Raw genomic sequence first — 18,023 nt, forward strand, 5'->3', positions numbered from 1 at the left:
TTTAGAGAAAGAATCTGGAGGGTCCAAAAAAAAGTCTCGTGTGTTTGTCCTGTTCACCTGCTCGTGTGCAATGGCTACAGGCTGGGGGACTCACGTGTTGAGGCTGCCGTAGATGCTGCTCCCGGTGCGGGCTGTGAACACCTTGCTGAGCATGAGCTGGGGAGGTGAGCTGAGGAGGGCAGGAGGGGAGAAGGCAGTCAGAAACACAGTGCCAGGCCAGGCCTGCCTTTCCATTTCACAACCCCCCAGATTTTATAGACCTTCACACGACACAACGGCCTTTTGTTTCAAAAGTGACATCAGAATAACGTTAAGGCAAACACAGAAATCCCTTTTACCCTGCACTTGTGCCATTCAATTCAGTAGGCAGTAGCACTAAGGAGTGAGTCTTCTGAAAACACCAGCAGCAAAACATTAATCTTACCGGATCTGGTGAATTTTCAACGTGGAGCCCTTGTAGCTCATGGCCACAGAGCCAAACATCATCTCTCCAAGCATGTTGGCATCTGAAGAGCACCGAGAACCCTGCAAAAAACAAACCCAACAACATTTGGGTTTAGGCATTTTAGAAGCACACTTCTATTAGGGGGTGTAAAAGACAGGAAAATATTCTTTATCTAAAAGATAACCATGCAAAATATCTTCCTAGAACACTGTTGAACACGCTAAATTGACCAGTTTAAAGAAGATAATGCTAGCACAGAAAGTGATCTTCATATTGGCTGTGAGCTCAACCACTAAAACCATTGAAGAAATCTACCATCTGGGTGAGGGGAAGCAGATTCCAACTGCATTGAGCCAGGGGACTAAAGTTCTAAGAATGAGATAACACACCTTGCTGAATTAAAACCATTAAGCTTAAACCTTGCCTCTCCTTGACAAGAAGAATCACCAGTTCACTGGAGGTCTTAGCCAGACTGTGCACTGGAGCCAAGTTGGACCAGTGTTTTCTTGACAAACACTGATTCACAACTTATCCTTGGATGGTATTTTTATGGGATGACTCTTTCCCTCGTGCTGCCGTGATGGTACCAGCAAAGAGCTGCAGCATCGTGATGCCAGGCTACAGTTGTGCAGTTCCTGCTTCTCCGTTGGCAAGAGCTTGCTGTAAGGCACCCAGGCTAAATACCAAGGAGGGATGTCACTATGCTGCATCACAGGCTAGGCCAAATTCTGCAAACAAAACCTTAAAATTAAAAAATCACTCAGGGCAATCAACTGGAGATGACTGCTCTGCTGACAGTCATCTCATTTGTGTACTTTCAAAGGCTGAGATTACTGTCCCTTAGCCCAGGGCTGTCTCATCTCTAGGCTGGCAGAGTATTAGTGCTGGGTCCTCACTTGTGGCTTGCCCTGACTAATTTAAAATATGGTGATCACTGACTCACAGAGCTCAGCCAGTTCACAGGTGGGTACTTTGGTACTGTGCAAGAGAGCAACACATTTCCTTCAAGATGTGTGATAGCCCTCCACTTCCTTGGAGTAATCCCTCCCAAAGATCCCTAAAACCAGTCACAGAAACAACTCTGTGCTTGGAAAATGCTAAGTGCCAGGTCTTCATTCTCCTCATCCAAGCTCTGAACAACCAGGATCCTCACCCAGATTGCTACACAGGATTGGAATACAGAATGATAGAATGGTTTAGGTTGGAAGGGACCCTAAAGCTCACCCAGTTCCACCCCCTGCCTTGGGCAGGGACATCTCCCACTAGACCAGGTTACTCAGAGCCCCATCCAACCTTTCCTTGAACACTTCCAGGGATGGGGCAGCCACAGCTTCCCTGGGAAGCCTGTGCCAGTGTCAGACAGCGAGCCCAGAGCACACCCAAGGACAGAGTGCCCCCACCATGGGCTCCTACCAGCAGCAAGGAGGGCTGTGAATATCCCACTCGAGCTTTCTGCTCACACTCACCCACAGAACAAGGGCAGGAACAAGGAAGTGCTCATCAGCCAAAAGGCAACACACAACACATCTCAATTTTTAGCTCTTCTCAAGCACTCTCAATTAAGATGATGATACTTTAACAGCCATACTATTAACCTCTGAAATCTGCTAACCCTGCAAGAATCACTAAAAGCAGCAACCACAGTTATAAAAATGAGGATACAATTGCAAGGTTTGTTAGTGTTCAATGAAGGGCAAAACCTGATCATTAGCTGGGCCTCGGTGAAATTTCCATCTTTACCTCCCAGGATATCCCACTGCCCAGGTGCACTGCAGGCACTACTGGAAAAACCAGAATTTAAAACCAGTCAGTATGACCCAGCAGCTCCAAGGAAATCCCAGCATAGATGTTAATGGCTCTAGGAAATAACAGGTTTGCCAGCATCATGAAATCTTGACTTGAGAACACTGCAAATTACTACAGCCACACACTATGATTGTTGGTTTTAAATCTGTTGCAGATCTCCAAATGAAGGAGACAATTCTGATTAAATGTCAAGCCCTTGATGGTCGGTTTTGATTTCAACTTTCTGCTGTTGTGAAAATCTAATTCTAAAGCTGAGGAAAAATACTTTATCTTAAAGTATTGATTTTCTTTGTCAGGCAACCAAATTAAAGTGAAAATCAGCTGCTTTCAAATTTAATTGTAGGGGTTTCCCTTTCCTTTGAAAGACAGACAAGCACTGCTGAAGGCAAAGAGCGTGATAAGATGTGCCCATGGCCTGTTCAGTCTGGCATTTCATCTACACTTAATAACAATAATTTTACCCTGCATAACAGAAGACACATATTTAATGCATTTAATATGGAAACACTGTTACAGCCCAACTCTTCGGGCCTCTAATGCTGCAAAATAAAGGTCAGTCAAGACCAAAGTAAAGTGCAATCAACTGAGGAAAGGGGTTAAATATTAAAAACTCAAACAAAAAATAGCTAAGGAGCATCTGGCAAAAAGGGCACAACCTGCAGCGCTGCCAGCCTGGCCACAAACCAACTCCCCAGGCCATGGTTACCAGCTCCCATAAAAACTGATCATAAAATACCCACAAGTGTTGGTGAGTGCACATTAGCATATTAGAGGCAGTAACATGTGCATGATTTGGAAACTACACTTCTGAATATATTTACAGCGTTTAATATTCCCTCTGCTGCACATACTGTCCTGTCAATAACCAAGTGCATCTGAAAATTAAAAATGAAGAAATGATCAACAAACCTGAAAGACCTTCAGTCCTGCCTGCACTGACAAGCACAAGGGGCAACATCAGTGACATAATGTGCAAATAATTGTGGGCAAGCTTGGAATCATGTCCAGCTTCATCTTAATGGATTCTAATCATATTTTGAGGGATCTGGATGGGACATAATTACAAATATGGAAGCCTGGAACAAAACCCCTGAATTTCACATTGCAATTAAAGTTGCTCATATATAGTCAAAGTGTATTTAAACAAGAAAACATAAAGAACTATTTTACAAGTCCCACAGCATTGTATTATTTGAGCTTCCATTTACAGCTTTACAAAAAACTGAACAAAGCAACTTATAAATACTGCAAATACATTAAGTAACCTCTGAGGTTACAGACACAGCAGTGAGAACATAGGAAATGCCAGGCTGAGTGATGTCTGGACAAACTTACTTGGGCCCGTCTGCAGACCTGATACAAACTTTTATTGGGCATTAAAGAATTCTTGTGTTTATAGTTCTGTGCTCACTTGCTGGGGAAGCCTGGAAGGAGTCTGATGAGTGCAGCAGATAGTTTACAACAAATACGTTGTGGAGACCAACTTCAGCTGGAAGTCTGTGGCACAGTCACGTAGCCACACATCAATTCACCTCAGCAAGACTCTGAGTGATACACATGAGGAAGTGGGCACTTAAAAGGGGAAACTTTCCTCAGTTTTATACTACACTGTCACGCCAACCACTAAAATTAATTTCCCTTAATAACACTGACCACTGTTTGGACAGAGCCTGCCCAGGTGGAGACACAGTTTCTGGATAGTGGGGGGCCATCGTTTTCCTTGGGCACACAGTGCACAAAGGAGGTTACTCTGTGCTGGAAGGGAGCTGCTGGCAGAAATGTCTCTTCCCTTCAGAACCGCAGTTAAATGCCCTTCCAGGAAGGGAGGAACAGAAAACAGATCTTCAGCCACCTTACCAAAGCTGTGGAAAAGAGTGTGATGAGAAAGAGAAAACAGGAATACACAGCTCTCCAAATATAGCAGGAGTTAACGTGACAGTGGGAGAGTCAGCACTGGAAGGTTCTTCATTTCTATCTACGGGAGATTAAGACATCAGTAGTACTGTACTTCAGAGCAGGTTGTGGAGATAGCTTCCCTCAAACACACAATTACTTCATTACAAAGAGTGGAAGGGCTTAGTTCTATTTTAGGGTGGCTTAATATAAAACACTTGTGATCCATGGAAGGAGAGATGACAGAAATATATCTGTGTCAGATGACTCTAGCTACTCTCATGGCCAAAATCTCTTATGTAAAATGGAACTCAAGTGCACTGAATCCCTTGTTATAAAGCTGTTACACAGACAGTCCCTATAGAAAGTGTGTCTCTCTGTTATTTCCCTGGCATTTAGCAATAAAGTAAAATAAACTACTTCATCTACACCAAGATATTTGGGCTGAGTCTGATGTACTGAAGGAGTGGTATCACTTGGGTCATGAGACACAACAAGTGCTCTGGAGAAATCACTGCCACTCAAGACACATCCCGAGAGAACCAGCTGGCTGGTTTCAGACTTGTTCAAACCCAAAGCTACAGCATCAACCATTCCTGAGTCAGAACCAAAGCCTGGTTCTGACTGAGAACTGAGCTCCAGCCTCTCACTTCAAGCATTTTAAAACAGTCGGAACCTCACGTGCTCATGGTAGTTGACATGGGTTATGCAAACAAAAAAGGAATCAAAAGTGACTCACCTGGTATTTTGGGCATTGTTCTTTTGGATCAGAGAACGAGGAGGATGAATTGATTGAGCTATCCAAGGAAGAAGAGCTGTCTCCTCCAGGCTTCAGTTGGCAGCATTTCCCAAACACTCTCACCTGAGCATCACTGCAGAGTTTCTGAAATAAAGACAATACATGTGACACACTAAGATCCACAACCTGAAATCACTGCTAGCAGCATTGTACTTACCTGTTTAGGTAAGATATTTGACAGCTGAAAGGCTTATGCCCCAGAAAAACAGGTAAGAGAATATACATTTGTGCCTATTGCAGCCTGGCTGTACAAAGGAAAGCTGAGCTCCTTTAATTCCAATTAGCCCAGAGAAAACAGGCCATTCCAACTCCATTTTCCTGAGTAGCCATCCATCTCTGAAGCTTTACAAATTACATTTTTAGACCCAGGATTAGGAGAGAGGATGGCAGCAAAGCATTTCCAGCTGTCTTCACCCTGCTCCCCGTGCCTGTCAGGGCAGAGGTGACACAGCAGTGATGGGCACACAGAGAAGGAGCAGTTCTCCATAAATAATCAAGTAAGAGTAACACTGAATTCAGGAGATTCATATTACAGGGATAAGTGGAGAGAAAAGATCCTGGTTTCTACAGATCTCTCCCTAGCTGTGTATAAGCCCCTTAGCCTTTTTAAAGAGTGGCACAGAGGTGACACATTCCTCATGTTTTCAGTACGAGGGAATTGTGAGGTTGAAAATGAACAAAGCTGAAAAAGTTAGTGTTACAGTGATACCTAAAGATTTTTAGGGTTTTTGTAGATTGTAATATAGCTGTATAGTTTTCTTTCACTTTAGACAGTTACTAAAGTGTTTTCTCCTGGTTTGTGCTACTTTCCAATGAATTTCTGTTTAACAATTTTTACAAGAGATTTTAGCAAGGACATCCTGTTTGGGATGTGCAACTGGACCAGAATAATGAGATATATTGTAGTCAAAACAAGATAGAGGGCCCAGAACCCTTGGAGGGGCTGAGGGTGGTACCAGGGGCAAAACGGTTTTGGGATGTACCCACTAGATATGGAAATTAGTTAAAAGTTATAGAAGTGTGAGGATTCTCTGTGTGTGTGTGTGCCCATGTACTCCCTGCACCTGACAGCCTTCATTAAAGAACTGCTCTCTGCCTTCCCTATATTTATATTGTTTGGAGAATTTTTTTCTTCCATTTTAGGCATCAATAGAGAAGTCAGAAAAGTTTCACAAAATTATGAAGAATCAATCCACAGGGTGAATTCTGATGGAGATTCAGACAAAGCACAGCAGAAAAGGGAGTTTGGAGGGCCCAGCTGGAGCTGAAGTACAGGATGGGCAGGATCTGCATCCACTCCCCACACACAGTATTATCAATCACTGGTACAGGAGGTGCTCCACTACTGTTTCATTCACAGTTTTAAAACATTTGTGATTTCCCTTGTGAATCTCAGCAGCCCAAGCAGAATCAGCATCCACATAAGTTAATGGTGTTTATACCAGCACTGGCATTGCCAACCCTCTTCACCTAAAGATCTCAATGTATTTTTCACACACTCGTTACACTTCAGCACACCCACGTAAGGTTGGCATTATTTACATCTGCTGGTGGGCAGCACTAGGAGACAGAAATAGCCTACACTGCTCAGAATTCCATACCAACTCTGCCCTGAGACTTCCTCAATTAACATTTCCTACACAATCAGCAAACCAGTAAGAGCAAGCTGCGAGTAAATCCTGCTGGAAGCAAGATTCAAGGGACAGATGGAAACCCAGAGCTGCTGTTGTATGTCACAGCTTCACCTCTGGACTCACCTTTCATCACCTCTCCTTTCAGCCAAAAACATTAATATGCCTCAATCCTTAATAGCTATGTAAAAAAGGAAAATGCATAAAGAAAAGTGTGAAATAGCCAAGGCACAGGGTGGTAATTCCATGACTCTGCTCAATAATCAGGAACAACTGTACAAAAAGATGACTGGTTTTACTGCTGTGGATGGATTTTGAGGAGGGACATAATGGGAATCCCATGCCTCTCTCCCAGGTTGCCCAGGTTACTTTTTTAGGGAGAGGTGACTGTCATTTGTCCCTAATTGTGGGTGAGATTTAGCAAAGCAGCAGAAAATGTCCAGGATTACTGAGCCCCACGTGGCAGCCTGCACTGCTGCCCCCTCAGAGAGCTGCTGCCACGGAAAGCCTCAAGGAAAAATGTGCAGAGAAATCAGTAATTCCGTGGCAGAGGGAGGGGAGCGTTCCCTGCCCACCCAGCCCTGTGCTCTCCTGACACATTGTAATATCCTCTCCTTACAACACCCCGGGGAGCAGCTGAATTCCTGCAATACGTGGATTTGCTAATGGCTGCTGAGGATCTGTGGCTTGAGCACAGTGCACAATGGCTGGAACATGTGAATGATCATCATATGACTTCAGTAGGAACTCGTGAACTAGAATTGCATTTTATCTCTGACACAAACAACAATGTCCTAGGCTAGGCAAGCATCATGTGATAAAACCACATACAATCCACAGGGTTACAGCAGCTTTTGCAGGCAAACCACATTTCAGCTTGCATTTTCCATCAGATGTTGAAAGTTCCTTCTAAAAAGTTACAATTAGAACTAAGCTTCCTTGAGAATGAAGAAATGCATTTACTGGCTTTTTTCTCTGCATTAAAAAGAATAGGCTAACTTTGCAAATTAATTACTTTAAAATCATTTATTCTCATTGTCACTGCATTTTTCTGCACAGCAGCTTTCCCCAGATCCACTGTGGAGTCTGGTAACTTGAAGTAACAGTGGCCTAATTTAAACAGCAAACCAGGAAAATGGCTGTTTGGTCTTTGCAGTGGAGTTTAATGAACCAAAACTACTGCAAGGAGTCTTTAAAGCAGGTCAGGGTCTTTCAGCCACCACTTTTCAGAACCTTGCGAACAGTAAATCCCTCCTAAAATGTAGATCATGGATGAATTTTGGTGTTTGCTCTCTTACAAACTTAGCATATGCTCAAGAAGAACTTGTTGGACAATGAGATCAAGCACCTGCAGTGACTCTCTCCTCTGCAATTTCTGACTCCAAATGCCAATGAAATTTTAGATGCTACAAATCTCAAAATATTATGCATCAAAGGAGTGGGATTACTTGCATTCCAATATAATAGTCCAAAGATATTCAAGCCAGGTTTCCAAGAATAAAAAGGTAACCTAATTATTTAAGAACTGTACGAGGGAAAGTTTCAAAGTTGTGAATTTTCTTTCCAATTAGACACAGTTGCACCAAATCAGCTCCCCGGGCAAGGTGCTGCCAGAGTGCTCTGGAATGCCCTGTTTTGCTGGAGAGCAGAACATCTGCTGGAAGGATGCCGTGGATCCTGGCTGCCACACTGCTCTCCCTGCTGGGGCCACACTCTGTTCTCTCTCTGCCAGCTCACTGCAGATACCACCCAGCTCCAAAGAGCTCTGCCAGTCCCAGTTCTTACATTAGAGGTCATGGGTTGCTGAAAGTCTTGGAGACCTATCAGGTAGTTCTGAAGATAACTTAGAGTAAAATGTCTCTATAGTATGACGGGGTACAAAGGAGTTTTCTTCCTCAGTTCCTCTTCTGGAGTCTTTTTTCTCCACATCTGTCAGCAAAGACCTTTGACTCTTTGCTACAAGGTCAATAATCTCCTCAATAAGTGGAAAAAACATGCCTGGTACTGAACTTCTGCTGGGCAGGTTCTGGTTTGGGGATAATAAGAAAGTTGAAAGGAGCCTGGTGTGTTGAACTAAATCAGACTGTGTGTAGGTGTGTTAGGGCTGTGAGTGACAGGAGGAAAGAGAAATGTCATCCTATGCTTTATTCTTTTCTACCTCTCTGAACAGCAGGTGCTCAAATACCACTGTGGTGGCAGTGATAGAGAAATATGTGTTTCCAAGCCAAGTTGCTACTCTTCAAGAGCTCTGTACCTCGTTTCCAGAACAGGTTTTCCAGCAAAGCTGAAAAATTATTCCGAAACAGATAAATTAAGTCTTCTGCTTTATTAATATCTGTTAGTCTGAATGTGCAATTAAATGTATGCATACACCTAGGACATGGGAGTAACCTGAACAGGCATTCATCTCTCCCCTTCAGTGCTGCTGTAAAAATCCAGGTATCTTTCTTAAAATGCAGCTGTCAGTGCTGCAATCTCCCTTTATTTCCAGAGTTGTCAAGTTCCTCTATTACTCAGAGGTCACTGAAAAAAAGTCAAGACAACCCTGTGCTCCCCCACTCCACTAGTATTTTTCCATTTCTGTTTAGAGAGAATAAGCAGAGCTAAGAAGGTGGGACTTGATCTCTGTGCTTACAGCTTTATCCATCTGCTCAGCCTGGCTCAGTGGAAACCTGTCCCGAGAGCCAGACAGAGTCCAGAGTCTCCATTTCACACAACTCACCTAAAAGCAAAAGGCTCACTATCCAATTACTAATCCTTCAAAGCAATTTGCTGTTCAACATTTATCCAGTGCTGAAGTATATTGGAACACGTGGCTAATCCTGGCTTGTTTCAACCAGCATGCCACTTCTCTACTTTGGGATAAATATGACATTTGGAGTAAAAGAAATTGCCGCTGTAGGAGATCAAATATCATGTGACCTTTCACTGAAATTATCCTGAATATAAAGACAACTAGGTTACATGGAAAAAGTGAACTTTCCACTCCCCAAACCCAAGTTCATTACTGCACCTCTAGATCTCAAATTCCACATCCCAGGTCGCTCTTTCATTTCTTCAAAAACCCAAAACTAACACTGCTTCTGAAAATCCCCTTCTGCCTCTGGGTCCTGGCAACAAGTCACTGCCCTTCTCTGATTCCTTGTCTTTCCCTCTTTCCTGCCACACACCCAAAGTCTAGAGCCCTCCTCAGCACTGTGCAGTTTGGCTCTTCCTTTCCTTCCTCCCTCCTCTTCCTCATGGTCCCTGGACACCCTTCCTTCCCCCCTGGACTTCACACCTTCCTCTAGGCTGATCTTTAAGCTTAGGAAATCTTTTAGCTCTCACATGTCCATCAGCACCTCTCTTCAGCCAGACCCCAAATGGTAACCACGGGGTCATAAATCCCCAGCGGACAACACGTGAAGGAAAACAGTAAAACGAGACAATTAATCCCTGTCCCTGAGCTCTCCCTCTCTGCTCCAAGGGACACTGTGACACAAGGTTCCTCTTCCCAGCTTTACTTTACTCCCCGCTGCTCTTTTGTGGCACCATTTCCATGGCATCCTTATCCCAGTCCACTGGTGGCCCTTGGAGGCAAACTCCTCATCCTTCAGCTGGCCTGTGCACAGGGGCATTTATGGGGACACACAACTCAGCACCACACAGGGCTGGAAAGGGCAGCCACTCTCTTCTAGAACATCCTGGAAGAACTCAGCTATGGGAGGTACCCAATTTTCTGATGCTTGGGAGGCAGCAGCCTTTCCCCTCTGCTTCCAGAGCCCGGCTGATCAATAGCCCATCCCCTGGAAAGGCGGGGAAGGACCTCTCCTGCTCAGCACCAAAAAAGGTATAGGACTCACAAAGGGGATCTCTCTGCCTCCCCCATGCCAAGTGCCCACAGCTGCCCGGGGTGGATCTCTGCCTGGCCTGGTGCAAACGCCTGGCACTGCCCCGGGCCAACATTCCGGGTGTTGGGAATTGCTGCCAGCCCTCCGAGTCACCAGACTGCTGCTCAGCTTCCCTGGCCAAGTTTAACTCTAACAAAACCTGGGGAAAACACGACTTCTCCCGAGCAATTCAAATATTGTAATGGCCATGCTGCAAACTCCGAGCTGCCTTCAGTGTCCTGCTCTGCAACACCCTCTCCAAATTCTTGCTTACCTAATATTTAGCTTTACTGAAGACATGAAGAGGCTGATTTAATACCCAATGAAAACACAAAGTCTTTATTTGTGTTTAGTCACATTTCCCTCATGGATAAGATGAACCTAGTAATGCTTAACTAATTAGAGCCCCGCTTGGTGTGAGCACAAACTCAGCAGTTTTCACTCATCAAAAATTCAGAGCTCACTGGCTTATTTCTTGAAGCATCTGAGTCTGGAAAGGTTTGCTCTGATGCTCCTTAAATTTTACAACCATACCTTCCCTTATAGAACACAAATGCCTGAGCCACGTTCAACCTTGGTCCACTGTACATATCTCTTGACATATATAGAGATTAGATACATAAAACAGACCAAAACATATCTCACCTTGCTGCAGAGGCATACAACTCTTAAATTATAATTGCTTTCATGTCTCATGACAACAGAAAACGGGAACTGAAGAGCACAGCAACATAAAGCAAACTTTGATTCTCCACATTAGACTGATTAGCCTTCAACCAGAACAGTCTGGGCACTGACAGGCACTTTAGCAGATCTCCCCCCACCCTCAGTGTTATTTGTAAATCCAGAGGTATAAATCCTGTTGGGAAATGTCAGGGGGAAGAGATGCAGAAAGCATTGGCTTTTGTGGGGTGCTGAACAGACACCCTTTGAGAAGGGAGAGTGCCCAGCCCACACACAGCTTGCTGCAAAAGGGCAAGGGTGCCTTGGAATGTGCTTAGAGCCAAGATCTGGCTTTGTATAGGCAGGGTGTGTCTTTGGTAGGAAAATCATGATAAAGAGCTAGAAAAATAAACAATGCAATTCCTTGAAAATGGCCAGTACGTCCTGCTGGCTGCACAGGCCTGTGCTGAGCTCACAGCGAGCCCAGCCGAGGACTCTCCTGCATGTTTTTACCTGCAAAGTTTTGTTTTACGAGAAAAGTTTTGCCTGACATGACATTATCTGAGTACTTGCAAGAAGGCAAGTATTGTAGCCAGCAAAGGTTTCAATATATCCTCTTTCAAAGTCTTCTAATACTATGAGAAAAAAGAAATATATCAAGTTTCTAGAGATGAATTCTGGATATTTCAAGTGCCCTGGGAACAGTTTTCTCCACCAGTATCATGTACTCACTTCACAGAGATGGTGACTACAGCTGTTTCCCTCCCCCTTAGCAAAGAAAAAGAAAGGAAAGATTAATATGGAACCATATCAGCTCCATTATCAGCCATTTATCCTCTTGTTGAGTTGCCAATGAACTTTCTGAAATAACCCAAACCAGTGAAGTTTGCAAGTTCAGTGTGCAAATACACAACTTAAGGAGGCTTTCAAGAAATTAATATAAATACAGCAAGAGGATTTACATTGTACATCTTTTTTATTAAGGAAGCAATACTTTATAACTAATGAGGTAATAGTGATAAGCACAGACAGCAATTCATACCAATAAACCATTTGTAAAGATCTCTTGTCTTTAAAAACCTGTTTTCCTGGCAAGAACACCCGAAAGAACAAGAACTCATAAAACCATTCTAACAAGTTCAAATTAAAAAGAAAGATGCATTTTTTTTCAACATTTGTGAAACTTGCTTTGCTTCAAAAATTCTCTGTAAGAACTAGGAAACTGGGATCTTGATTCATGGCTATAAAAGCACTGGAGTAAGCAATGGAGAAGCCTCCAAGTTTGTGCCTGATAAGACACCAAGTGACTTCAGAGGTTTGAGTATTGGACACAGGCAGCACCCAGGACCAGGGTGAGGAGCATCAGGCTGGCAGCTCTCAGCCAAGAGGCTGGAAGAGTCTGCAAAGCTGGATGAACAATCTTCTGGCTGTACTCCAATAGCCAAAGGAAAACCAGAGCTTGGGGTAATGTGTCATTTTGTGTACTCCTGCTTACAGAAGGACCTCAGTACGTCCTACAGGTAAAAGCAACTGGAATCATAAATTTCAGTTCACACCATGCTTTCTGCTTGCAGAGCTTAAAATGGTTTGTGGGTGCTTTTAGAGATGGTAAAAAGGAAGTTCAAAGCAGCGAAATAAGTTGTCCAACCTCACACCACCACTTACAATAGCACTGTGGCTAGAAATTAATCTTCTGGCCAGAGCCCTTAGAAGGAAGTATCCTCATCTGACCGCATCCATTACAGTTTCAACTAATAGATTACCATGCAAACCATGCCAAAACGAAAAACAGAGGAAAAGTTTTCAAGTAACTTTGTGGGGAAAAAAACTGTCAGCAAAGCATACAAACAACAGTTGGCAAAAGCTAAACAAACAGGACACAAGAGGACACAGGACTGGGAGGACCTTCTGATTATGAATGCAGAGCCCAGCACAGTACAAAAGCAGGTCCATAAATACCAGTTCCTGCCCTGCCTCAACCCCCAGCACTGCCTGCTGCAGCCCCAGGAAGGAATCCTTCTCACTTTCTACCAGAAAGTAGATGAGCCCCAGAACACAGGGATCACTACAGTATTTAAATCTGGTAAGAGTGAAATTACTGAAGCCTGAATAATTTGCAACTTAACAGGCATTTAAATATAGCCCTGCATATAACCAACATTTAAATGTCAATGTGAAGAAAACAAACACGTGTGCTTTGTCAATCTGGCCCTCTGAAAAAACACCAACTATAAACACGTAAATGGGCAAAATACTCACCGACACTGAAACATCCTCGATTTTTCTTTTAGCACTGGAGTCAAACAAGACATTCCGTCCCCTCCTCTCGCAGTCCTGATACACGATCAGCCGGATCTGGCTCGGGTCAAACTCTGGCAAAGGCCAGCTTTAATTAAAGAAGAAAAGAGCAGAAGGATCAATTACCACAACTCTTTATTACACTGTTATTTCTACATTATCTGTATATACAACTTGATTAAAACATAAAGTCAAGCAAATGCAATGCCATTTCATCAAACCCTTTGATGCTGCAGCCAGAACTATGCCTTTTGGGTTTTTTTCTTTCCCCTACATGTGCCAAATTACACTGTCATAAACTCCACCAATCCACTACAACCACATAAAATGTTCTCTGCAGCATTAATAGATCTTGTGCTCTGTCTTGTGATATGTTTTCCTCAAGTTTCAGCTATTTAAAATCAAAGTCATAGAAGAACTCAGCTTTTGTGTTGGAAGACAAAAAAACCCCACCAAGAATAATAATCACAGGATGGTTTGGTTTGAAGGGACCTTAACCACCTAGTCCTCTCCACTTAGGCCACTGTGACTGCAGGCCATGGTCAGCAAACCACACCCAGCAGTCCTGACACACCTATTCCCAAACTGGTTTTGCATTCAATGACAAGGGAAGGAGCTTTCCTGAGCCTCTGCCTTCCCTAGTGCCACTACTCCAGAGCAGCTCTGCAAAGGCAGAACTTGCAGGGCTCAGCCTTGAGAATCACTGCATCATCTTGCCTTTAAGGGTGCTTTGTAGCCATCATCTCGAGTTTCCATTTCAAAAAGCCAGCCATCACTTTAAAGCCCACCAAGCATTGTTGCCCATTGGCTTGGGAATCCATTTTCACTGATACCTTCTCTGTTCTTGGAAGATAGGAAACAAGACACCTGCTCTATCCATGAAGCCACCAGGAATCATCTTTCAGCTAGTTTACGAGCCACTTCCTAGACCAAGTGAAATTTTAGCTTCCTTATCCTTGGCTTTTAGGTAAGCAGCATTAGCATGAAACCCCAAGAAGCCAGAAACAAGGTGCTGGAACTTTCCAGCCATTAGTGAAGCACACAGGCTCCCAATTTACAAGAAGCAGCTGTACATTTATTTCAGCAAAAAGACACCCATAATATGTATTAAGGCAAACCTGGCATACTAGACTCCAAGACAACAGGGAATTTTCCCCTCTAACTCACCACCCAAAGGGTTTCCTCCTCTGCACCCATGTTTTATGTGACTAATACATCAATGATGAAGTATGACCCAACCACTCCTATGACAGCAGAAAGTCAATTTGATCACCAAAGTCATCATTGCCTATCAGAAGCTTTTAAGACTGCCCAGTGTAGGTACACAGGCTTTACAACCACCATAGTCCAGTGAGGTGAAACTAAGCATCAAGACATGCAGTTATTCAGCCTCCTGACAGAGGAAATCCATTTCCTAATCAGCCCAGCCCCACCATTTAGCAACAGGAGAGAAAAACAGAAGCTGCTGAAAAGCCGGTGTGCAACAAATGTCAAAATCAACTTGTTACAAGAAAAAACCTTGAGCAACTTGAAGCTGAAATAACTTGATGTCTAGATTTGGGGTCAAAGAGCCATGCACCTTCCCATTTGGGCACCTAAAGCCAAGTGTCCTCAGCAGAGGGACATGCCCACAACAAAAAGCAGACACCCAACTGAGCAAATTCTGTACCAAAGCCCAAGCACAGTGAAAAGAGCTCAGCTTACATTTACTGGGGTCTCTGCTAAATGAGCCCCATCTTGCATTTCATAAAATTAAAGAAAACAAAATCTCTGGTTTTATACATGTCTGGGGTGTTACCAACCAAGAGCCTTGAAGGCACTAATGCTGGGGGATGGTAACTGGTAAGAGCATGACTTTGGCTAGAGGTGAGGAGAACCACTGGATAAACTGGCTTCCTGGGAGAACAGCCTCCATATATTTAAATGAAATCATGGGAAGTCCAGAAACTAATATTTTTTTCCAGATAGGCCACTGTGGTTCCTATAAAGAAGCAGTGTGTGACAATAACAAGGACTTGCTGGCCAAAAAGGTGCTATCACTTGCTCCACCCTTGCAACGCATTTGAATTTCCTTCACACTCGGACAAAAGCATGTCTTCCATTACCTAGTACTTTTGATATTTGACTTTGAAATTACTGGCAAAGAAGGGCAGTAGCTGTTCCAGATCTTAGGAAAGTCTACTTATAAAAAGCTCCAAGAGCAGATTACACACTAAGAGGAGAGAAAGCTAAATATAAAACTCTTGGTGTATTCAGAAACATATCTGATCAAGGTAACAGGAGCTTGTTTACTTCTCAGCTTCTTCACATGACATTTTAACTTTCTCTAGACAAGCATTTAGTAGCTATTATCCATCATAATTTGTGATAATTCCAAAGAAGCGTTATCTCTGTTACATAATAGCATCCTTAAGCACATTTCAGCCTTGCAAAAACATTCCCTGGCAAGAGCGGGCCACTTCCCAAAGCAGAGGAGCCTTTCCGAGAGCTGGGGGAAAGTTCATTTAGGCAGACAGTAAACAGAGGCAGCCTGGCACCTCCGACTCACCCCCGCCGGCCAGGGAGAAGCAGGACACAGAGTAGCTTTGCTTTTGTTGTTAGCAGGTTTAAAATACCGTTAAGCTTGATATCTGCATAGATTATCCCCAGAAACAGAGAAATTCCTGCATGCAATAGGCAGGGCGCGTTCTCAAAACAAATATACCAGGGCAGCACTCCAGCCCTCCTCTTCAGGCAGATGAAAACTGACCTAGATCTTCTGAATATAATTAGTTCTGTTTATAAATGGAAATTAACTTTGACATTTAACTGATGTTTTCTTGAGATTCTTACAGGAAAACCAGGAGACGGAGAATCAGATGTTCTGGCAATGTTAATGAAAGGTGAGTCTCCATCTCTCACCCTGCTCTGGAAACTGGAAACAGTTTCTTAATGAGGACTTTTTCCTGCCTGACCTGTCTGCCATTCTTTGATCTTTCCTTGAATCCGATTAGAATTAAAGGAAAACACAAAAACAAATCCAGAACAAAAACACACAAAAACCACCACCAAGAAAACCCCAAATACCAAAGACATTTTCCACACAACGCTGTGAGTTCATGGAGGGAGAGAAAAACTAAAAACTAATTCCTTCTGAGGAGGACACTGCTCCTGAGAGATCTCTACTACACGTGGGGATTCTTCTAGAATGACATGTCCAAAAATACCTGTATGGGGTAGGAATCTCTTGATGCATAAATGCTGTATCAGATGTCTCAGAAACAAATCACATAACCCCAGATCTCACACCGTGACAGACGGGTCAAGGTTGGAAGGGATTTCTGGAGTCCAAACCCCCTGCACTGATGCTAATGCAAGTACGAAGTGCAAAAGGAAGGAATTATTTGGGACAGAATGGAAAACTTCCACATGATTAATGATGAAATTATTAGAAACTAATAATAACAAAATCAGGGCCTGAAAAATGATATTTTAATGCATGTTTACACTTAAGCCCTACTGTTGTTCAGCTCTTCACCTCTTTCACCCTTTTTGTTTTCCTGCCTTTTTTACCTTCAATCACTAGGAATATTACCTGTAGTTTACATTTATAGATCCATGACGTGCTTCCTGACACCTGTACTGTAAGATTCATGGCAATCCAGAGCTCCAAATGCTCCCCAAGGATGGATTTTCTTGTGTATCCAATTCCTGGAGTTTACTACTGCCATCGACACTTCTCAGCAAGAACTGAGTGACTGTAAATTGGTATTATTTCACTCTGGGCAAGTTTTAATAGATGAAACGACAGACACAGTAATCCTTCATTACCCCTCCATCAATTAAAATACAGGACTTTCCCCTGTAACTGAATGCAAGTACATCCCTTCCTCTTCATTCCCACTTTCAATACAAACAGTACTTCTTCATTACATGCAAGGTTTAGCTTAGTATTACTTTTTCTTCTGCCTGAGACTTTAGTTTTAAAACTATTTCATATTAACACAGCTTAGATAGTACCAATCATTTTTTAATAAACACAGATATTTTAGAAGTCATAAAGAAAAGCAATTGAGGCAAACTGATCAAGGTATTAAGAAGATAGGAATTGTAAAAGAGTTTTCTAAAAAGTAAAGTTGCTCAAAACCAGAACGTGACTAAACATTGAAAAAGTAAGTTGAAACTATCAAACTATTGTTTTCCTACATCATGTTACCCATAGTTATAAAAATTGCCTGGTGATGAATCACTTGGAACTATTTTTAAGTGCATCTACGCAAATGATATTTATAGTTTATGCCAGCTTATCTGTTCTGCGTGGTTTTCATGTTAGCACCTTTTTAGAGGGTGACAGAACAGCCAGGCAGAGCAGCCGGCGGGTCCACCTTGCCCCGCGCTCCCCTCGCAGGCTCCTGCTGGAGGAGCATCAGGACACAGGCACAGGGATCCCAGGGCTCATCTGCAGCTCCTGCAGATAACTCTCCATGGATTGTCATTGCTGCAGGTGCTCAGACCCAGCCAGCTTCCACACAAACACCTGACAGAGCCCGTGCCTGCCTTGAAGAGCTGATGTAAACACAGGACTGTCCCCCTGGGTGCACTGGGATTTCAGATGCAGGTTATCTCCATGTTCCACACCA

At 43.3% G+C, this 18,023-nt stretch overlaps 2 protein-coding genes across 4 annotated transcripts in view; both read right to left on the reverse strand.

Annotated features, from left to right (window-relative positions):
• The window catches only part of MEIKIN (meiotic kinetochore factor), a 144,919-nt gene that overhangs the window by 91,517 nt on the left and 35,379 nt on the right, over positions 1-18,023 (reverse strand). The window lies entirely within an intron of this gene.
• The window catches only part of FNIP1 (folliculin interacting protein 1), a 64,120-nt gene that overhangs the window by 24,130 nt on the left and 21,967 nt on the right, over positions 1-18,023 (reverse strand). For all 3 annotated transcript variants that reach the window (XM_051794037.1, XM_051794035.1, XM_051794036.1), the window contains exons 2-5: positions 13,366-13,492; positions 4,884-5,027; positions 425-525; positions 95-169 (exon numbers count right to left, since the gene is read on the reverse strand). In XM_051794037.1, coding sequence (XP_051649997.1) covers positions 95-169; positions 425-525; positions 4,884-5,027; positions 13,366-13,492 — 447 coding nt within the window. The remainder of the gene's footprint in view (positions 1-94; positions 170-424; positions 526-4,883; positions 5,028-13,365; positions 13,493-18,023) is intronic.

This window comes from Manacus candei, unplaced genomic scaffold, assembly GCF_025592945.1.
Source record: "Manacus candei isolate 608988 ecotype Guabito, Panama unplaced genomic scaffold, ASM2559294v1 h1tg000037l, whole genome shotgun sequence".
NCBI classification, from domain to species: Eukaryota; Metazoa; Chordata; class Aves; order Passeriformes; family Pipridae; genus Manacus; species Manacus candei.